Genomic DNA, 25,339 nt, shown 5'->3' on the forward strand with positions numbered 1-25,339 from the left:
AGGGTGTAAATCAAAACTCCAAACCAGTAGGACCTGGTGTGACTAGGCACCTGTGCATGCCACTACCTGGGGAGTCGAAAACTACTGTCCTTGGACTTAAGGAAACGAGCTGTGTAGCCCTCATCCAGCCTCAGACCCTGCTGATACACCATATTGATGTCCAACCTAACGATTGCCGCCTTACCAAATTTAAGGGAGGGAAGCTGTGAAGACCAGCAAGAAAGAGGGTCTGGGGCCTGTAACCTGACTTCATATAGGTAAGCCAAATCCCCACCCACACAAATGCAACATTGTTGCCACTTCACCGCAGCACACTCCTAAGGGCCTTAAAGGGACACTGAACCCAATTTTTTTTCTTTTGTGATTCAGATAGAACATGCAATTTTAAGCAACTTTCTAATTTACTCCTTTTATCAATTTTTCTTCGTTCTCTTGCTATCTTTATTTGAAGAAGAAGGCATCTAAGCTTTTTTTTTAATTCATAACTCTGGACAGCACTTTTTTATTGGTGGATGAATATATCCAACAATCAGCAAGGACAACCCAGGTTGTTCACCAAAAATGGTCCGGCATCTAAACTTACATTCTTGCATTTCAAATAAAGATTCCAAGAGAATGAAGAAAATTTGATAATAGGAGTAAATTAGAAAGTTGATTAAAATTTCATGCTCTATCTGAATCACAAAACAAAAAATTTGGGTTCAGTGTCCCTTTAATTCTTATGTTTGTTACGGGCTATTCTGCCCTCCACTGTCTTAAGTAATTAAATGCCCTATCCTCCTGGCTTGCTGTATTATAACTTAACAGTCATAGAACTGCCTGAACCATAACCATAACTTATATAACTTATAACTTGTAATAAATAAATACAAGACACTGTGTGGGAAAAGACCCGTGGGTCACGTTTATTGTGAAACAAGAGAACCGGCTGAAAGCAAAAAGGCAAACTTACAGAGCTTAGCTGCACGCGGAAGGGTTTAGGGAGTTCTCGGCAACACCAAAATGGGGAGGAACAACAGGCGCGTGCCTGTGGACACTACCCTCCCCCTGGGGCAGCCATCACTCAACCTCTGATGGCAAACCTGGGTGCGGGCCAACCGCTACAAGAGAAAGCCAAACAGGCACAACTCTTGCTGCCACCCTCATAGATGTAACAGAATAGCATGCCTCAAGTTACATAGGAACAGGTCAATGCCCCTCTTAGTGAGGTGCACCCTGTCCCTCCTGTAGAGGCTCCTCTCAGCCGTTGTGATGTTCCCATGTTCCACAACAAAACCTCCTATCTGAAACAAGAAAATTCTCACTTCCCTGTTCGGCTTCTTACGGACCTGAAAGGCAGTCCTGTGGGACTACATATGGCGCCACTCTATTCTGGGGATGATGTTGGACCATCCTATCCTAGCATTGGGGACCCAAGTATGGAAAGGGCCCAGGTCTGACAGAAGCACTGAGTAATTTGCACGGCAGGAGCCCCATATAATTCGTGTGAATAATCAAAACATGAGGTTTCTCCCACCGGTGCACAGCCCCCTGCGGCAACCCAGGCAGACCAGACTAAGTCAACCCCCTGTGGCCCAACCATCTAACAGTAGTCCTAGAGAAAGGAAATTCAAACTGGCTTCCATCTGGTCTCGCGATCGCTCTCAGCTCTACCCAATAGATGTAGGAGTGACCCGTAATCCACACTCTCAACGTACCCTCTCCTGGTCCTGCAAAGAAACACAAACTAACAAGGGAACATCGCTAGGCAAACAAAACACTTATTCAGTCAATGGCCTAACATACAACAAGTATCTTTGTGACCTCCACCGCCCCAATCATCTAATATGGTTAGCAGGCCAACCAACCCAGTGGCGGTGGTAGCTGCTCCAACCCTTGACCCTAGGGTCAAGGCCTACTCTAGCCACTACCCAGTTTAAGACTTTCCGGAACTGAAATCTAGTCAAGGGGGAACCAACCGTGTGAACTAGAAATTGTAAGGGGCCCTCCGGACGCGCGTCCATGTAGGTCCTAATTAGTCTAACTGGGCAACAGGCGGAGCCCGTGTGGGCAGCTAAAGAGATCCAAGGACCTTTCTGGTTGGATTTCTCTCTAGGCAGGAAAACGAGTACAGCTGACTCACTCGCGTACATGAGAGGCCAACAGGCCAACAGGCTTGTTCCTCGAAGGGGGGACTAATTCACCCACTCTGAGCTCCCCGTGAAAAGCCAGCCCAAAGGCAGCTGTGAACAGGGTAGCCTTGTAAGTAGAAGAACACACATCAGGAAAGGCTTGACAAAGGCTCCCCAGTCATTTAATAGTACCGGGTTCCCTAATGTCCCTTGTTCTGGGTACCATACGCTCCCAACCCCTCAATACCTGTCCCACAAGAAGGTCTTGGAAGAGTCGACAAGACTGTACAGTTTTCAAAAGAAGGAAACAGTGGTCAGTCGGGAACAGACCGCCCCCTTAGACACCCCATCCTGTCCCTTCACAACCCAGAAGGTGATCTACTCAGACCAGTGTCTTACATAAGTGTTCCAGGTAGAAGGGGCCAACGAAGAACGAATCATTGTTATTAAATGTCCCCATCCAACGCCACCTGCCACCAGTAATCAGGACAAAGATAACCGTTAGTATCTGCCTGAGGAACCAAAGCATAGAAGGCTTCCCACTGAAAGCGGGAGAGTGCAACAGCAATTTTATTCTGCACCCTAGGAACATGTTGTGCACAGAACACAATGTTCAGGACAGAGGCGTAACTAGAAACCACAGGGCCCAGGAGCAAGAATCAAAGAAGGGCCCCCCAACCCAAAAATGTGAATTTGATACATATCTTTTTTTTCTTTTTTTTAACATTTAACACAAAAAAAAATGTGAATCAGATTACATGTCTGCAAAAGGAGGTGTCCTGTGCCCACAGTCTGTGAGATGGTCTGACCACCTATTACTGTATATAGTGACACTGTTTAACCCATCAGTACGGAGCTGTTCACCCCATATCTCAAGGACCACTATAATTGAGAAAAATTCCAAAAGCAGAGATTCTTTACTAGCCTCCTGTCAATCCACGACTGAGGCCAAGGGCCAGCACTCCATTGCCCGGACAAGAAAGCACCGTCCCCGTGAGCTCCCATGGAATCGGTTAACAAATGTATCGCCGTGTTGGAAGAAACTTCCATCCTCCACATGCAGATCCCGTTAGAGTGACTGAGAAAATATTCCCACACCGCCAGGTCGTCAACCATCTCAGGAGACACACAAAACCTACAAGTTTTGGATCGGGCCCCGCACAACTGGTGTTCATGCAACCTGAGGAAAATGCTCCCCATGGGGATGGCTCTCCCGGCAAAGTTCAGAAGGCCCAAAAGGGGCTGTAGATCCTTTATGGACCTATGAAGTTCCAACTTCATGGTCCTAACCTCCTTCAGCACATGGTTGATTTTATCCTGTGGCAAACGACACTGCATTGCCACGGAGTCGATTTCAATTCCAAAAAAAGTAAGGCAAGTACAAGGACCTTGCGTCTTGTCTTCTGCCAAAGGAACATCACCGTCATAAGAAAGACGCATTCGGACGTTCCAGAGCGGCCTTCCAACAGAAAATCATCCAGGTAGTGCGCCAGGCCTTCAAAACCGGCAACCGCAGCAATAGTTCTGTGCAGGAAGCTAATGAAAGCCCCGAAATAAGCACAAGAAATGGAACAACTGTCAGGTTTTTTTCCCTGATCTGTTTGCCATGTGCTGCTGGCAGCCATTTTACTCACCTCTCTTCCTGACTCTGGTGCATACTGTGTGATGCTGCTCATTTCCTGCACTTCATTTTATGGCCAGACTGGTGTACATCATCTGTGTGAGACAGGATGCAGTCTCAGAATTGTGATGTCATCACTTATCATTTAAAGGGACTCTGTTCAGTATACTTTGCCCTTGCGTTTTCTCAGACCTGTTTGTGAGAGCACCTGTGTATTACCTGGCTGTCTGATCTCCCTCCTGGTTCCTGATCCCTGGCTTGTTCCTGACTCTGCTGTTATCCTGTTCCTGATTCTGGCTCGTCTGACTATTCGCTTTGGCTCCTGACTCGGCTCGTCTGACTACCAGTTTTGGTTTTGATTCCTGGCTTGTTATTTGACTTGTGGACTTTTTATTATGTTTTGCTATTAATAAAGGCGTGATTATTTTTGCACTTCTTGTCTGATTCCTGGCACCCTGACAGCAACCCATGGGCAGGCAATTGTCTACGAAATACTCACCCTCGAAACCAACAACCCATGAGGTAAAAGGAGGAGGGGTGGATAGGAAAGAGCCGAAAGATGGATTCCATGTCCAGCTTTTCCAAAAGTGCTCCCTTACCTGCCCTCCTGACCAATGCAAGAGTGTTGAATTAACCTGAATTTTCCAGGTTCTTTTTAGGAACAACCCTCAAAGGAGATATTACCAATCCCGCAATCAGTGTCTACCTAAATGGGCCAGCCATACGGCCCAATGCTATTACCTTGCCAAATTTTTTCTTACCACACCTGGGAAGTGGTATGCTGATTTCAAGTTCCTGTGGACCAAGGACCAAGGATGCACATACTTTAGAATTGATGGGAATAACGAACCCCCAACGGAGGCCTGCACCCAGTAACTCGGCGGCCTCCCTATAAGGGTATAGCATCAGCCATTTCTCAATTACAGCTACTCTCAGCAGGGTGGCCGCCCTTTCCACCAGTGAAAGGTCTGGACCCAGGGCCCTGTCTCTCCTGGGAGCGCCCAGCTTCCTGGGACCTTGTGTATTCTGAGCCGGAGTGGCTCCCGCCACAATACCTGCAGACGTGTCGGAACACGCAGGATGCTTCCTTAACACAGGGCTTATTCTGAAAATGCCAGCAGACCCCCTGCGGGCCACCGACGATACCGCTAAGAAGCTCTGTTACCAGCAGGCCTTGCAGAGGGCTACCCAGGCACTACTGTTTTTTCAGGCCCCAATTAGGCCCAAAGGCACATATCCACGTCCCCAAAGAACAGTCGTGGGTTACCATCTTTCTTCCTGAGAAAAGCTGCGAAAAGCTGACCGGGTGAGGGGAGGGAAGATAGGCCTACATGGGAACCGACAATCGCCGCCAGCTATCAAAGGGCTCTAGGGGAGGGGGACCCACTACCACCTATGGATAAAGGGAAGAGACCGTGGTACGACTCACCAGAGATGGTGAAACCACGTCCTCCTCCGAGTCGAAATCTCTGATCGTTAACTCCTCCAACTCCTCACTCACAGGTGCTCTGGAAGATCTTGAAGACTGATCCATGCTGCAGCAGACTGCTTTACCGGACAATGAAGATCCTACAAGCTATGAAGACGAGCTGGAAAGAGGGTCTGGGTCCTGTAACCTGACTTCTTATAGGTAAGCCAAATCCCCACCCACACAAATGCGACATTGTTGCCACTTCACAGCAGCACACTCCTAAGGGCCTTAATTCTTATCAGCTAGATTATGAGTTTGGCGTTATGAGTGACAAAGCATCGTTATGCTTCATAACGCTGCTTTTTCCATAACGCCGTTATTACAAGTCTTGTAGTTATAGGTGTACCGCACACCTTTTTGGCCGTCACGCAACATTAGTACCGCACTTTTAAAAAAAAGTCCTTTTTTAATGGGACTTCCATAGCGCCGGTATTATGAGTTTGCCTGGGAGGCCAAAATGTGAGCAGTACACTCTATAACCACAAGATTCGTTCCGCCATCTAAAGTCAGTAGTTATGAGTTTTACGTTACAAAGCTGTAGCATAAAACTCATAACTAATGTGTTAAAAAGTACACTAACACCCATAAACGACCTATTAACCCCTAAATTGAGGCCCTCCCGCAACACAAACACTATAATACATTTATTAACCCCTAATCTGCTGCTCCGGACATCGCCGCCACTATTAAAATTTATTAACCCCTATTCTGCCACTCCCGACATCGTCGCCACTATAATAAACCTATTAACCCCTAAACCGCTGCTCTCCCGCATCGCAAACACTATTTAAAGATTATTAACCCCTAATCTGCCATCCGACCACACTGCCGCTATAATAAACCTATTAACCACTAAACCGCAAGCCCCCCACAACGAAATATACTAAATTAAACTATTAACCCCTAAACCTCTGGCCTCCCACATCACTACATAAATATATTAACCCCTAAACGTAACCCTAACACTAACTTAAATTTATTTAAAACTAAATACCTATAAAATAAAACCTAAGCTAGCTACAGAATAACTAATATTTATAATATTATAGCTATCTTAGGTTTTATTTTTATTTCACAGGTAAGTTTGTATTTATTTTAACTAGGTAGACTAGTTAGTAAAAAGTTATTAACTATTTATTAACTACCTAGTTAAAATAAATACAAAGTTACCCGTAAAATAAAACCTAACCTGCCTTACACTAAAACCTAACATTACAATAAAATAAAATAAATTAATAAAATACAATTATCTAAATTACAAAACAAAACAAAACAATAAATTACACAAAATAAAAAACAAAATTATCAAAAATAAAAACGAATTACTCCTTATCTAATAGCCCTATAAAAATAAAAAAGACTCCCCAAAATAAAAAAAAACCCCTAGCCTACACTAAACTGCCAATGGCCCTTAAAAGAGCCTTTTGTGGGGCATTGCCCCAAAGAAATCAGCTCTTTTACCTGTAAAAAAAAATACAAACACCCCCAACAGTAAAACCCACCACCCACACAACCAAACCCCCAAATAAAATTCTATCTAAATAAACCTAAGCTAACCACTGCCCTGAAAAGGGCATTTGGATGGGCATTGCCCTTAAAAGGGCATTTAGCTCTTTTACGGTGCCCAAATAAACCCTTAAAAAAACCTAACACTAACCCCCGACGAAAAGCTTGCATTCTATTGGCTATTCCAATCAGCCAATAGAATGCAAGCTTAATCCTACTGGCTGATTGGATCAGCCAATAGAATGAAAGCTCAATCCTATTTCTATCAGCCAATCGGAATGTAAGGGACGCCATCTTGGATGACGTCACTTAAAGTGAACTTCATTTTCCAGCGACGATCGAAAAAAGAGGATGCTCCGTGCCGCATGTCTTGAAAATGGACCCGCTCCACGCCAGATGGATGTAGAAGATGCCTTCTGGATAAAGACTTGTGCCCGCTTGGATGAAGACTTGTGCCCGCTTGGATGAAGACTTTTGCCCCGCTTGGATGAAGACTTCTGCCGGCTACGATGAGGACTTCTGCCCGCTTGGATGAAGACTTCTGCCGTCTGGATGAGGATGGATGTCCAGTCTTCGAAAACTGTAAGTGGATCGTCGGGGTTTATTGCGTGGGTTTTATTTTTAGCTTATGATTTGGGTACCGTAAAAGAGCTAAATGCCCTTTTAAGGGCAATGCCCACCCAAATGCCCTTTTTAGGGCAATGGTTAGATTAGGTTTATTTATTAAGAATTTTATTTGGGGGTTTTAGTTGTTTGGGTGGTGGGTTTTACTGTTGGGGGGTGTTAGTATTTTTTTTTTACAGGTAAAAGAGCTGATTTCTTTGCAATGCCCCACAAAAGGCCCTTTTAAAGGGACAGTCTACACCAGAATTTTTATTGTTTTAAAAGATAGATAATCCCTTTATTACCCATTTCCCAGTTTTGCATAACCAACACAGTTATAATAATATACTTTTAACCTCTGTGCTTATCTTGTATCTAAGCCTCTGCAAACTGCCCCTTTTTTCAGTTCTTTTGACAGACTTGCAGTCTAGCCAATCAGTGCCTGCTCCCAGATAACTTCTCGTGCACGAGCACAGTGTAATCTATATGAAATACGTGAACTAACACCCTCTAGTGGTGAAAAACTGTTAAAATGCAATCTGAAAGAGGTGGGCTTCAAGGTCTAAGAAATTAGCATATGAACCTCCTAGGTTAAGCTTTCAACTAAGAATACCAAGAGAACAAAGCAAAATTGGTGATAAAAGTAAATTGGAAAATTGTTTAAAATTACATGCTCTATCTGAATCATGAAAGTTTATTTTGGCCTAGACTGTCCCTTTAAGGGCTATTGGCAGTTTAGTGTAGGCTAGGTTTTTTTTTATTTTGGGGGGCTTTTTATTTTGATAGGGCTATTAGATTAGGAGTAATTCGTTTTTATTTTTGATAATTTCCTTTTTTATTTTGTGTAATTTAGTGTTTATTTTTTTTGTAATTTAGATAATTTTATTTATTTCATGTAATTGGCAAGAGTCCATGAGCTAGTGACGTATGGGATATACATTCCTACCAGGAGGGGCAAAGTTTCCCAAACCTCAAAATTCCTATAAATACACCCCCCCCACTACACCCACAATTCAGTTTTACAAACTTTGCCTCCTATGGAGGTGGTGAAGTAAGTTTGTGCTAGATTTCTACGTTGATATGTGCTTCTCAGTATGCTGAAGCCCGGATCCTCTCAGAGTGCAGTGAATGACAGAGGGATGTGAAGGGAGTATTACCTATTGAATGCAATGGTCATCCTAACGGGGATCTATTTCATAGGTTCTCTGTTATCGGTCGTAGAGATTCATCTCCTACCTCCCTTTTTAGATTGACGATATAATCTTATATACCATTACCTCTGCTGATTCTTGTTTCAGTACTGGTTTGGCTATCTACTTTATGTAGATGAGTGTCTTTTGGTAAGTATGTTTTCTATTATTTAAGATACTCTCAGCTATGGTTTGGCACTTTATATGTAAAGTTCTAAATATATGTTTTGTACTTATATTTGCCATGATTCCGGTTAATCAGTATATTTCCTTTTCGCAGACTGTCAGTTTCATTTTGGGAAATGCATATTTAAAAAAAAAAAAAAAAAAAAAAGTTTTTTTTTACCTGAAATTTTCAAATTGACTCTCTTTTTTAAATTGTGGGCTGTTAGGCTCGCGGGAGCACAAAATGCTATAATTTATTGCGTCATTCTTGGCGCGAGACTTTTTGGCGCGAGAATTACGTTTGTTGATGTAATTTCGTCATTTCCGGCGTCTTAGTTGGCCCCCGAGAATTTTCACGTAGTTGCGTCATCTATGACGCTCGTGTTTGTTGCAGATGTTCTTGGCGCCAAAAAATATTTTGTCAGTTGTGGGCGTCATACTTGGCGCCAGATTTCTGACATTATTTAAGTCTTTATTTCATTTTGCTTTTGGTTTCCAGAGGCTTATTTTGTTTGCATTTTTTCCCATTCCTGAAATTGTCATATAAGGAAATTGATATTTTGCTTTATATGTTGTTTTTTCTCTTTCATTTGCAAGATATTTAAAAACTGTTCCTGTATCAGAAAATATTGTTGGATTCCTGCTGACTGATATCAGTCCTGCCAAAGCTAAGTTCATTTATTTTAATGTTATGAATTTTTATCTTTAGCTATGGTTTGTAATAAGTTATCATGATAAACTTTTACATGCAGAAAAAAATGTCCATCAGTATTAATGCATTGTCTATTGCTATTCTTTTAACATCTAATGTACAAGATATACCTGGGAATTTATAAGAATATTTTTCTGATTCTATTCTGAAGGCTTTGTCTGCCATCCCGCCTTTTTATAAAATGTAAAGGTCTTTTTTTTTTTTTTTTTTTTAAACTTCTCATTTAGTTGATGAGTTTTCAAATGACCGACAACATACTGGATTATCCTTCTCTGATGATGATTTATCTCATTCAGAATATCCTTCATCAGATATTGACACTAACAAATCTACTTTTTTTACTTTTAAATAGAGTACATTCGTTCTTTGTTGAAAAGGTGTTGATTATTTTGGATATTGAGGAGACTAGTTCTCTTGATTTTAAGGCTAGCTAACATTTAAACTCTGCTTATTAACCTCCTGTGGTTACTTCAGAGGTTTTTTTCCAGTTCCTAATACTGGGGAATGGAATAGGCCTGGTACTTCTTTTATTAAAGGTTTTTTTTGGTTAAGCACACCACAAAAGGACTGTTTAATCTTAACACACATATTGTGGGAGTGCTACCAAAGTGACCAAAACAATTACAAAACAACAAAAAATAATGGTGCACATCCAACCACTTAAGTCCACTATTTCATGGCATATTTGTATATGCTTCTGTCTGCCAAATATACTTTCATAGCTTCTAATAAGATTGGGATAAACATCTCGCAATAATATTGTCTTATATTTGAGCTGCAAAAACAAATATACTTCTATCTGCTAAATATACTTACATAGTTCAAATAAAATTGGGATTAACATCTCACAACAATATTGACTTATATTTATGCTGCAAAATTTTTTTTTTTTGCTGTAAAAAAATGCCTTTAAATGAAATTGGATCTTAGTCACACAATATGATCATATTCTGCTAAGCCAGTCACCACTTACAAGGTGTCCCATATTAGACTGGTCCTAACACTAACCAGTTTCCACACTCCAGCAAGTCATGTCTACACAGTGTGAAGCTTTCTAGCTTATTAAGTATATTTATCTGGAACACACCTGGGCTGGGTGGTGTGCATTAATATAAGTCAATATTGTTGCGAGATGTTAATCCCAATATTATTTGAACTATGTAAGTATATTTAGCAGCTAGAAGTATATTTGTTTTTGCAGCTCAAATATAAGCCAATATTATTGCGAGATGTTAAGATTAAACAGTCCTTTTGTGGTGTGCTTAACCAAAAAACCCCTTTGTTGTGTCTCTTAAATAGGGAGCTGACCAAATCCCTCCCCTTTGGTTAATGCACGCCACCCAGCCCAGGTGTGTTCCAGATAAATATACTTAATAAGCTAGAAAGCTTCACACTGTGTAGACATGACTTGCTGCAGTGTGGAAACTGGTTAGTGTTAGGACCAGTCTAATATGGGACACCTTGTAAGTGGTGACTAGCTTAGCAGAATATGATCATATTGTGTGACTAAGATCCCATTTCATTTAAATGCATTTTTTACAGCAAAAAAATTTTTTTGCAGCATAAATATAAGTCAATATTGTTGCGAGATGTTAATCCCAATTTTATTTGAACTATGTAAGTATATTTAGCAGATAGAAGTATATTTGTTTTTGCAGCTCAAATATAAGCCAATATTATTGTGAGATGTTTATCCCAGCTACCTAAATTTATTAACCCCTAATCTGCCGCTCCCAACGTCGCCACCACTATAATAAAGTTATCAACCCCTAAACCTAAGTCTAACCCTAACACCCCCTAACTTAAATATAATTTAAATAAATCTAAATAAAATTACTACAATTAACTAAATTATTCCTATTTAAAACTAAATACTTACTTATAAAATAAACCATAAGAAAGCTACAATATAACTAATAGTTACATTGTAGCTATCTTAGGGTTTATTTTTATTTTACAGGCAACTTTGTATTTATTTTAACTAGGTAGAATAGTTATTAAATAGTTATTAAATATTTAATAAACTACCTAGCAAAAATAAAGACAAATTTACCTGTAAAATAAAACCTAACCTAAGTTACAATTACACCTAACACTACACTACAATTAAATTAATTACCTAAATTAAATACAATTAAAAAATGTATCTAAAGTACAACCCCCCCCCCACTAAATTACAGAAAATAATAAAGAAATTACAATTTTTTAAAACTAATTACACCTAATCTAATCCCCCTAACAAAATAAAAAAGCCCCCCAAAATAAAAAAGCCCTACCCTACACAAAATTACAAATAGCCCTTAAAAGGGCCTTTTGCAGGGCATTGCCCCAAAGTAATCAGCTCTTTTACCTGTAAAAAAAATTACAATTCCCCACAACATTAAAACCCACTACCACACAACCAACCCTACTCTAAAACCCACCCAATCCCCCCTTAAAAAAACCTAACACTAACCCCATGAAGATCACCTTACTGGAAGACGTCTTCACCCAACCGGGCAGAAGTGGTCCTCCAGACGGGCAGAAGTCTTCATCCAACCGGGCAGAAGTGGTCCTCCAGACGGGCAGAAGTCTTCATCCAGACAGCATCTTCTATCTTCATCCATCCGGCGCAGAGCGGGTCCATCTTCAAGACATCAGACCCGGGGCATCCTCTTCTGACGACGGCCGATGACTGAATGAAGGTTCTTTAAATGATGTCATCCAAGATGGCGTCCCTTCAATTCCGATTGGCTGATAGAATTCTATCAGCCAATCGGAATTAAGGTAGAAAAAAAAACCTATTGGCTGATGCAATCAGCCAATAGGATTGAACTTCAATCCTATTGGCTGATCCAATCAGCCAATAGGATTGAGCTGGTATTCTATTGGCTGTTCCAATCAGCCAATAGAATGCCAGTTCAATCCTATTGGCTGATTGCATCAGCCAATAGGATTTTTTCTACCTTAATTCCGATTAGCTGATTTCTATCAGCCAATTGGAATTGAAGGGACGCCATCTTGGATGACGTCATTTAAAGGAACCTTCATTCAGTCGTCGGCCATCATCAGAAGAGGATGCTTCGCGTCGGATGTCTTGAAGATGGACCCGCTCAGCGCTGGATGGATGAAGATAGAAGATGCCGTCTGGAGGACCACTTCTGCCCGGTTGGATGAAGACTTCTGCCCGTCTGGAAGACCACTTCTGCCCAGTTGGGTGAAGACGTCTCCCGGTAAGGTGATCTTCAAGGGGTTAGTGTTAGGTTTTTTAAGGGGGGATTGGGTGGGTTTTCGAGTAGGGTTGGTTGTGTGGGTGGTGGGTTTTAATATTGGGGGGGAATTGTAATTTTTTTACAGGTAAAAGAGCTGATTACTTTGGGGCAATGCGCCGCAAAAGGCCCTTTTAAGGGCTATTTGTAATTTAGTGTAGGGTAGGGCTTCTTTTATTTTTGGGGGGCTTTTTTATTTTGTTAGGGGGTTCCCAGGTTGAGCGCTTCTCTCTTTTTATTTATGCAACCCTGGAACCAGTTGGCATAGATAAATGCAGCTTCATGTATTTTACTGGATGCCCCAGCTACTGTCAGTATATCCCAGCAGTGCCAGCCGAGTGTCTGGATCTACATTGTGCACATAGCTGTGTGATCTGCTGGCAGAGATGGTACTTTATAAGTGAGTTTTGTTTAATGATGAGATATCTCCCACCAGGGTTTTTGTTACCAGCACAGACAGTTGTCTAGGGGCTCCATGACTCTGCAGGCCCCGTCTGCTGCATTTGTTGTCCAGGTGAGCCTTACAATTCCTAACGGATTACATGAGTGATACTGGCACCGGATACATAGGGTGCTTCTTACAGTAACATACACCTGCATCACTACTAGATTATAAGTCTATTTGGCTGATGACAAGCGTTGTTCTATATATGTGTCAGTAGTGTGCCTATACCGTGGGGCTGTTCTTACCATATGGAATGACACACACACACAGGCACATATATACAAACATACATGCACACATACACACACCCATATAAATACAGGCACATGTACTCACATTTATACACATATAAACACATATACAGAAACACACACATTCACATGTTCCCATATCCATACACACATGTGCAAACTTACACATACATACGTGTGTGCACACACACATAAACTATACAAAAATACATACACACACATATAGTATACAAACATCCATACACACAAACATGCTATACATGCACAAACAAGCATATACGCACACATACACAAAAACACAGACATACATACACACATATACACACACTCGCACACACACACATATATGCACACATACACACACACAAAGACATACACACTTGCACACATAAACATACATATACACACAGACACGTACACACACACACACACACAAACATATGCACACATACACACAGACATAGAGACACACATACACACACAAACTGGCACACATAGACATACATAGACACACAGACCTGTACACACACACATATGCACACATACACACAGACATAGAAACACACATACACACACAAACTGGCACACATAGACACACACAAAGGAATGTGAGGAATTCATCATCTCACAGCAATGTCATTCAACTCATCATGCTGAGGTCTCAGGCTAACATAAATAGTGTCAGGACATGTCTATGCTGAGATTACCCAGAGACAAGTTGCCCTGATCATATCTCTGGTTACATATGGAAACCGGAATATACACTACAACACTGTAGCATAAAACTCTTAACTAAAGTGCTAAAAAGTACACCCATAAACTACCTATTAACCCCTAAACCGAGCCCCCCCCACATTGCAAACACTAAAATAAATATTTTAACCCCTATTCTGCCGAACTGGATATCGCCGCCACTATAATAAATATATTAACCCCTAAACCGCCACACTCCCGCATCGCAAACACTATTTAAATATTATTAACCCCTTATCTGCCGGCCCTAACATCGCAGCCACCTATCTACATTTATTAACCCCTAATCTGCTGCCCCAACGTCGCCACCACTATAATAAAGTTATTAACCCCTAAACCTAAGTCTAACCCTAACCCTAACACCCCCTAACTTACATATAATTTAAATAAATCTAAATAAAATTACTACATTTAACTAAATTATTCCTATTTAAAACTAAATACTTACTTATAAAATAAACCATAAGCTAGCTACAATATAACTAATAGTTACATTGTAGCTATCTTAGGGTTTATTTTTATTTTACAGGCAACTTTGTATTTATTTTAACTAGGTAGAATAGTTATTAAATAGTTATTAAATATTTAATAAACTACCTAGCTAAAATAAAGACAAATGTACCTGTAAAATAAAACCTAACCTAAGTTACAATTACAACTAACACTACACTACAATTAAATTAATTACCTAAATTAAATACAATTAAAATAAATTATCTAAAGTACAAAAAACAAACAAACACTAAATTACAGAAAATAATAAAGAAATTACAAGATTGTTAAACTAATTACACCTAAACTAATGCCCCAACAAAATAAAAAAGCCCCCCCAAAATAAAAAAGCCCTACCCTACACTAAATTACAAATAGCCCTTAAAAGGGCATTTTGCGGGGCATTGTCCCAAAGTAATCAACTCTTTTACCTGTAAGAAAAATTACAATTCCCCCCAACATTAAAACCCACTACCCACACAACCAACCCTACTCTAAAACCCACCCAATCCCCCCTTAAAAAAACCTAACACTAACACCTTGAAGATCACCTTAGCGGGAGACATCTTCACTCAACCGGGCAGAAGTGGTCCTCCAGATGGGCAGAAGTCTTCATCCAGACAGCATCTTCTATCTTCATCCATCCGGCGCGGAGCGGGTCCATCTTCAAGACATCCGACGCTGAGCATCCTCTTCTGGCGACGGCCGACGACTGAATGAAGGTTCCTTTAAATGATGACATCCAAGATGGCGTCCATTCAATTCCGATTGGCTGATAGAATTCTATCAGCCAATCGGAATTAAGGTAGAAAAAATCCTATTGGCTGATCAGCCAACAGAATGCCAGTTCAATCCAATTGGCTGATTTCATCAGCCAATAGAATGTTTTCTACCCGCTCAGCGCCGGATGGATGAAGATAGAAGATGCTGTCTGGATGAAGACTTCTGCTCGTCTGGAGGACCACTTCTGCCCGGTTGGATGAAGACTTCTGCCCGTCTGGAGGACCACTTCTGCCCGGTTGGGTGACAACGTCTCCCGGTAAGGTGATCTTTAAGGGGTTAGTGTTAAGTTTTTTAAGGGGGGATTAGGTGGGTTTTAGAGTAGGGTTGGTTGTGTGGGTGGTGGGTTTTAATGGTGGGGGGAATTGTAATTTTTTTGTAATTTTTTTTACAGGTAAAAGAGCTGATTACTTTGGGGCAATGCCCCGCAAAAGGCCCTTTTAAGGGCTATTTGTAATTTAGTGTAGGGTAGGGCTTCTTTTATTTTTGGGGGGCTTTTTTATTTTGTTAGGGGGTTCCCAGGTTGAGCGCTTCTCTCTTTTTATTTATGCAACCCTGGAACCAGTTGGCATAGATAAATGCAGCTTCATGTATTTTACTGGATGCCCCAGCTACTGTCAGTATATCCCAGCAGTGCCAGCCGAGTGTCTGGATCTACATTGTGCACATAGCTGTGTGATCTGCTGGCAGAGATGGTACTTTATAAGTGAGTTTTGTTTAATGATGAGATATCTCCCACCAGGGTTTTTGTTACCAGCACAGACAGTTGTCTAGGGGCTCCATGACTCTGCAGGCCCCGTCTGCTGCATTTGTTGTCCAGGTGAGCCTTACAATTCCTAACGGATTACATGAGTGATACTGGCACCGGATTGGTTGTGTGGGTGGTGGGTTTTAATGGTGGGGGGAATTGTAATTTTTTTGTAATTTTTTTTACAGGTAAAAGAGCTGATTACTTTGGGGCAATGCCCCGCAAAAGGCCCTTTTAAGGGATATTTGTAATTTAGTGTAGGGTAGGGCTTTTTTTTTATTTTGGGGGGGCTTTTTTATTTTGTTAGGGGGATTAGATTAGGTGTAATTAGTTTAAAAATCTTGTAATTTCTTTATTATTTTCTATAATTTAGTGTGGGGGGGGGGTTGCACTTTAGATACATTTTTTTTAATTGTAACTAATTGTATTTAATTTAGGTAATTAATTTAATTGTAGTGTAGTGTTAGGTGTAATTGCAACTTAGGTTAGGTTTTATTTTACAGGTAAATTTGTCTTTATTTTAACTAGGTAGTTATTAAATAGTTAATAACTATTTAATAACTATTGTACCTAGTTAAAATAAATACAAAGTTGCCTGTAAAATAAAAATAAACCCTAATATAGCTACAATGTAACTATTAGTTATATTGTAGCTATCTTAAGGTTTATTTTATAGGTAAGTATTTAGTTTTAAATAGGAATAATTTAGTTAATTGTAGTAGTTTTATTTTGATTTATTTAAATTATATTTAAGTTAGGGGGTGTTAGGGTTAGGGTTAGACTTAGGTTTAGGGGTTAATAACTTTATTATAGTGGCAGCGACGTTGGGGCGGCAGATTAGGGGTTAATAAATGTAGGTAGGTGGCGGCGACATTAGGGCAGCAGATTAGGGGTTAATAAATATAATGTAGGTTGCAGCGATGTTGGGGGCATCAGATTAGGGGTTCATAAGTATAATGTAGGTGGCGGCGGTGTCCGGAGCGGCAGATTAGGGGTCAATAATATAATTTAGGTGTCGGCGATGTCGGGGGCGGTAGATTAGGGGTTAATAAGTGTAAGATTAGGGGTGTTTAGACATGCAACAAATAAAAAAGCTGCCTTGCCCATTCCTCAGGCCAATGCCACTCTGGGTGCAGTCTCTTTTAGTTCATAGGTTTTTTTTTACAGAGGAAACAAGACATGGACTCCTGCCTGTCCAATAGGAATAATAGGGTTGCCACCTTTTGCCCAGTACTATGTACTATGTAATGTAACTACAGTATGTACTATGTAATGTAACTACAGTATGTACTATGTAATGTAACTACAGTATGCACTATGTTATGTCACTACAGTATGCACTATGTAATGTAACTACAGTATGTACTATGTCATGTTACTATGCACTATGTTATGTCACTACAGTATGCACTATGTTATGTCACTACAATATGCACTATGTAATGTAACTACAGTATGTACTATGTCATGTTACTATGCACTATGTTATGTCACTACAGTATGCACTATGTTATGTCACTACATTATGCACTATGTAATGTAACTACAGTATGTACTATGTCATGTTACTATGCACTATGTTATGTCACTACAGTATGCACTATGTTATGTCACTACAGTATGCACTATGTAATGTAACTACAGTATGCACTATGTAATGTAACTACAGCATGTACTATGTAATGTTACTACAGTATGTACTATGTAATATAACTACAGCATGTACTATGTAATGTTACTACAGTATGTACTATGTAATATAACTACAGTATGTACTATGTAATGTAACTACAGTATGTACTATGTAATGTAACTACAGCATGTACTATGTAATGTTACTACAGTATGTACTATGTAATATAACTACAGTATGTACTATGTAATGTAACTACAGTATGTACTATGTAATGTTACTATGCACTATGTTATGTCACTACAGTATGCACTATGTTATGTCACTACAGTATGCACTATGTAATGTAACTACAGTATGCACTATGTTATGTCACTACAGTATGCACTATGTAATGTAACTACAGTATGCACTATGTTATGTCACTACAGTATGCACTATGTAATGTAACTACAGTATGTACTATGTCATGTTACTATGCACTATGTTATGTCACTACAGTATGCACTATGTTATGTCACTACAATATGCACTATGTAATGTAACTACAGTATGTACTATGTCATGTTACTATGCACTATGTTATGTCACTACAGTATGCACTATGTTATGTCACTACATTATGCACTATGTAATGTAACTACAGTATGTACTATGTCATGTTACTATGCACTATGTTATGTAACTACAGTATGCACTATGTTATGTCACTACAGTATGCACTATGTAATGTAACTACAGTATGTACTATGTAATGTTACTACAGTATGTACTATGTAATATAACTACAGTATGTACTATGTAATGTAACTACAGTATGTACTATGTAATGTTACTACAGTATGTACTATGTAATGTTACTACAGTATGTACTATGTTATGTCACTACAGTATGCACTATGTTATGTCACTACAATATGCACTATGTAATGTAACTACAGTATGTACTATGTAATGTAACTACAGTATGTACTATGTAATGTTACTATGCACTATGTTATGTCACTACAGTATGTACTATGTAATGTAACTACAGTATGTACTATGTAATGTAACTACAGTAGGTACTATGTAATGTTACTACAGTATGTACTATGTAATGTAACTACAGTAGGTACTATGTAATGTTACTACAGTATGTACTATGTAATGTTACTACAGTATGAACTATGTAATGTAACTACAGTATGTACTATGTAATGTAACTACAGTATGTACTATCTAATGTAACTACAGTATGTACTATGTAATGTAACTACAGTATGTACTATGTAATGTAACTACAGAATGCACTATGTTATGTCACTACAGTATGCACTATGTAATGTAACTACAGTATGTACTATGTCATGTTACTATGCACTATGTTATGTCACTACAGTATGCACTATGTTATGTCACTACAGTATGCACTATGTAATGTAACTACAGTATGTACTATGTAATGTAACTACAGTATGTACTATGTAATGTTACTATGCACTATGTTATGTCACTACAGTATGTACTATGTAATGTAACTACAGTATGTACTATGTAATGTAACTACAGTAGGTACTATGTAATGTTACTACAGTATGTACTATGTAATGTAACTACAGTAGGTACTATGTAATGTTACTACAGTATGTACTATGTAATGTTACTACAGTATGTACTGTGTAATGTAACTACAGTATGTACTATGTAATGTAACTACAGTATGTACTATGTAATGTAACTACAGTATGTACTATCTAATGTAACTACAGTATGCACTATGTAATGTAACTACAGTATGTACTATGTAATGTAACTACAGTATGCACTATGTTATGTCACTACAGTATGCACTATGTAATGTAACTACAGTATGTACTATGTCATGTTACTATGCACTATGTTATGTCACTACAGTATGCACTATATAATGTCACTACAGTATGCACTATATAATGTAACTACAGAATGTACTATGTAATGTAACTACAGTATGTACTATGTAATGTAACTACAGTATGTACTATGTTATGTCACTACAGTATGCACTATGTAATGTAACTACAGTATGCACTATGTAATGTAACTACAGTATGTACTATGTAATGTTACTATGCACTATGTTATGTCACTACAGTATGCACTATGTTATGTCACTACAATATGCACTATGTAATGTAACTACAGTATGTACTATGAAATGTTACTACAGTATGTACTATGTAATGTTACTATGCACTATGTTATGTCACTACAGTATGTACTATGTAATGTAACTACAGTATGTACTATGTAATGTAACTACAGTAGGTACTATGTAATGTTACTACAGTATGTACTATGTAATGTAACTACAGTATGCACTATGAAATGTAATTACAGTATGTACTATGTAATGTTACTACAGTATGTACTATGTAATGTTACTACAGTATGTACTATGTAATGTAACTACAGTATGTACTATGTTATGTCACTACAGTATGTACTATGTAATGTAACTACAGTATGTACTATGTAATGTTACTATGCACTGTTATGTCACTACAGTATGTACTATGTAATGTAACTACAGTATGTACTATGTTATGTCACTACAGTATGTACTATGTAATGTAACTACAGTATGTACTATGTAATGTTACTATGCACTGTTATGTCACTACAGTATGTACTATGTAATGTAACTACAGTATGTACTATGTCATGTAACTACAGTATGTACTATGTAATGTTACTACAGTATGTACTATGTAATGTTACTACAGTATGTACTATGTAATGTTACTACAGTATGTACTATGTAAAGTAGTAACTACAGTATGCACTATGTAATGTAACTACAGTATGTACTATGTTATGTCATTACAGTATGTACTATGTAATGTTGCTACAGTATGTACTATGTAATGTAACTACAGTATGTACTATGTAATGTAACAACAGTATGTACTATGTAATGTAACTACAGTATGTACTATGTAATGTTACTACAGTATGTACTATGTAATGTTACTACAGTATGTACAATGTAATGTAACTATGTACTATGTTATGTCACTACAGTATGTACTATGTAATGTAACTACAGTATGTACTATGTAATGTTACTATGTACTATGTTATGTCACTACAGTATATACTATGTAATGTTACTATGTACTATGTAATGTCACTACAGTATGTACTATGCAATGTAACTGCAGTATGTATTATGTAATGTAACTACAGTATGTACTATGTTATGTCTCTACAGTATGTACTATGTAATGTAACTACAATATGTACTATGTAATGTTACAGTATGTACTATGTAATGTAACTACAGTATGTACTATGTAATGTTACTACAGTATGTACTATGTAATGTAACTACAGTATGTACTATGTTATGTCACTACAGTATGTACTATGTAATGTAACTATAGTATGTACTATCTAATGTTACTATAGTATGTACTATGTAATGGTACTACAGTATGTACTATGTAATGTTACTATGTACTATGTTATGTCACTAGAATATGTACTATGTAATGTTACTATGTAATGTAACTACAGTATGTACTATGTAATGTTACTACAGTATGTATTATGTAATGTTACTATGTACTATGTTATGTAATTACAGTATGTACTATGTAATGTTACTATGTACTATGTTATGTCACTACAGTATGTACTATGTAATGTTACTACAGTATGTACTATGTAATGTAACTACAGCATGTACTATGTAATGTTACTGCAGTATGTACTATGTAATGTAACTACAGTATGTACTATCTAATGTTACTATAGTATGTACTATGTAATGGTACTACAGTATGTACTATGTAATGTTACTATTTATTATGTTATGTCACTAGAATATGTACTATGTAATGTTACTATGTAATGTAACTACAGTATGTACTATATAATGTTACTACAGTATGTATTATGTAATGTTACTATGTACTATGTTATGTAATTACAGTATGTACTATGTAATGTAACTACAGTATGTACTATGTAATGTAACTACAGTATGTACTATGTTATGTCACTACAGTATGCATTATGTAATGTAACTACAGTATGTACTATGTTATGTCACTACAGTATGCACTATGTAATGTAACTACAGTATGCACTATGTAATGTAACTACAGTATGTACTATGTAATGTTACTATGCACTATGTTATGTCACTACAGTATGCACTATGTTATGTCACTACAATATGCACTATGTAATGTAACTACAGTATGTACTATGAAATGTTACTACAGTATGTACTATGTAATGTTACTATGCACTATGTTATGTCACTACAGTATGTACTATGTAATGTAACTACAGTATGTACTATCTAATGTAACTACAGTAGGTACTATGTAATGTTACTACAGTATGTACTATGTAATGTAACTACAGTATGCACTATGTAATGTAATTACAGTATGTACTATGTAATGTTACTACAGTATGTACTATGTAATGTTACTACAGTATGTACTATGTAATGTAACTACAGTATGTACTATGTAATGTAACTACAGTATGTACTATGTTATGTCACTACAGTATGTACTATGTAATGTAACTACAGTATGTACTATGTAATGTTACTATGCACTGTTATGTCACTACAGTATGTACTATGTAATGTAACTACAGTATGTACTATGTCATGTAACTACAGTATGTACTATGTTATGTCACTACAGTATGTATTATGTAATGTAACTACAGTATGTACTATGTAATGTAACTACAGTATGTACTATGTCATGTAACTACAGTATTTACTATGTAATGTTACTACAGTATGTACTATGTAATGTTACTACAGTATGTACTATCTAATGTAACTACAGTATGTACTATGTAAAGTAGTAACTACAGTATGCACTATGTAATGTAACTACAGTATGTACTATGTTATGTCATTACAGTATGTACTATGTAATGTTACTACAGTATGTACTATGTAATGTAACTACAGTATGTACTATGTAATGTAACAACAGTATGTACTATGTAATGTAACTACAGTATGTACTATGTAATGTTACTACAGTATGTACTATGTAATGTTACTACAGTATGTACAATGTAATGTAACTATGTACTATGTTATGTCACTACAGTATGTACTATGTAATGTAACTACAGTATGTACTATGTAATGTTACTATGTACTATGTTATGTCACTACAGTATATACTATGTAATGTTACTATGTACTATGTAATGTCACTACAGTATGTACTATGCAATGTAACTGCAGTATGTATTATGTAATGTAACTACAGTATGTACTATGTTATGTCTCTACAGTTATGTACTATGTAATGTAACTACAATATGTACTATGTAATGTTACAGTATGTACTATGTAATGTAACTACAGTATGTACTATGTTATGTCACTACAGTATGTACTATGTAATGTAACTATAGTATGTACTATCTAATGTTACTATAGTATGTACTAGGTAATGGTACTACAGTATGTACTATGTAATGTTACTATGTACTATGTTATGTCACTAGAATATGTACTATGTAATGTTACTATGTAATGTAACTACAGTATGTACTATGTAATGTTACTACAGTATGTATTATGTAATGTTACTATGTACTATGTTATGTAATTACAGTATGTACTATGTAATGTTACTATGTACTATGTTATGTCACTACAGTATGTACTATGTAATGTTACTACAGTATGTACTATGTAATGTAACTACAGCATGTACTATGTAATGTTACTACAGTATGTACTATGTAATGTAACTACAGTATGTACTATCTAATGTTACTATAGTATGTACTATGTAATGGTACTACAGTATGTACTATGTAATGTTACTATTTACTATGTTATGTCACTAGAATATGTACTATGTAATGTTACTATGTAATGTAACTACAGTATGTACTATATAAGTTACTACAGTATGTACTATCTAATGTTACTATGCACTATGTTATGTCACTACAATATGCACTATGTTATGTCACTACAATATGCACTATGTAATGTAACTACAGTATGTACTATGAAATGTTACTACAGTATGTACTATGTAATGTAACTACAGTATGTACTATGTTATGTCACTACAGTATGTACTATGTAATGTAACTATAGTATGTACTATCTAATGTTACTATAGTATGTACTATGTAATGGTACTACAGTATGTACTATGTAATGTTACTATGTACTATGTTATGTCACTAGAATATGTACTATGTAATGTTACTATGTAATGTAACTACAGTATGTACTATGTAATGTTACTACAGTATGTATTATGTAATGTTACTATGTACTATGTTATGTAATTACAGTATGTACTATGTAATGTTACTATGTACTATGTTATGTCACTACAGTATGTACTATGTAATGTTACAGTATGTACTATGTAATGTAACTACAGTATGTACTATGTAATGTTACTACAGTATGTACTATGTAATGTAACTACAGTATGTACTATGTTATGTCACTACAGTATGTACTATGTAATGTAACTATAGTATGTACTATCTAATGTTACTATAGTATGTACTATGTAATGGTACTACAGTATGTACTATGTAATGTTACTATGTACTATGTTATGTCACTAGAATATGTACTATGTAATGTTACTATGTAATGTAACTACAGTATGTACTATGTAATGTTACTACAGTATGTATTATGTAATGTTACTATGTACTATGTTATGTAATTACAGTATGTACTATGTAATGTTACTATGTACTATGTTATGTCACTACAGTATGTACTATGTAATGTTACTACAGTATGTACTATGTAATGTAACTACAGCATGTACTATGTAATGTTACTACAGTATGTACTATCTAATGTTACTATAGTATGTACTATGTAATGGTACTACAGTATGTACTATGTAATGTTACTATTTACTATGTTATGTCACTAGAATATGTACTATGTAATGTTACTATGTAATGTAACTACAGTATGTACTATATAATATTACTACAGTATGTATTATGTAATGTTACTATGTACTATGTTATGTAATTACAGTATGTACTATGTAATGTTACTATGTACTATGTTATGTCACTACAGTATGTACTATGTAATGTTACTACAGTATGTACTATGTAATGTAACTACAGCATGTACTATGTAATGTTACTACAGTATGTACTATGTAATGTAACTACAGTATGTACTATGTAATCACCTAGATTTAGAGTTTTGCGGCCAAAGGGGTGCGTTAGCTACACGTCTTTTTTTTCTAGCGCTGCTTCTAAACAACGCTGGTATTGAGAGTTCTCTGAAGGGCTGCATTAGGCTCCAAAAAGGGAGCGTTGAGCCGAATTTACCACCACTTCAACCCTCAATACCAGCGTTGCTTACGGTAGCGGCTAGCTGGAAAAACGTGCTCGTGCACGATTCCCCCATACTAAACAATGGGGCAGTTTGGGCTGAAAAAAAACCTAACACCTGCAAAAAAAGCAGCGTTCAGCTCCTAACGCAGCCCCATTGTTTCCTATGGGGAAACAGTTTCTAAGTTTGCACCTAACACCCTAACATGAACCCCGAGTCTAAACACCCCTAACCTTACACTTATTAACCCCTA

The 25,339-nt window shown here is 37.3% G+C and overlaps 1 protein-coding gene across 1 annotated transcript in view; it reads right to left on the reverse strand.

The window, feature by feature from the left end:
- The window catches only part of LOC128636294 (uncharacterized), a 51,207-nt gene extending 47,656 nt beyond the window's left edge, over positions 1–3,551 (reverse strand). The window contains exon 1 of the mRNA XM_053689326.1: positions 3,098–3,551. Within this exon, the coding sequence (XP_053545301.1) occupies positions 3,098–3,551 (454 nt within the window). The remainder of the gene's footprint in view (positions 1–3,097) is intronic.
- Positions 3,552–25,339: the final 21,788 nt, after the last annotated feature.

This window comes from Bombina bombina, chromosome 7 (genome assembly GCF_027579735.1).
Source record: "Bombina bombina isolate aBomBom1 chromosome 7, aBomBom1.pri, whole genome shotgun sequence".
NCBI lineage: Eukaryota > Metazoa > Chordata > Amphibia > Anura > Bombinatoridae > Bombina > Bombina bombina.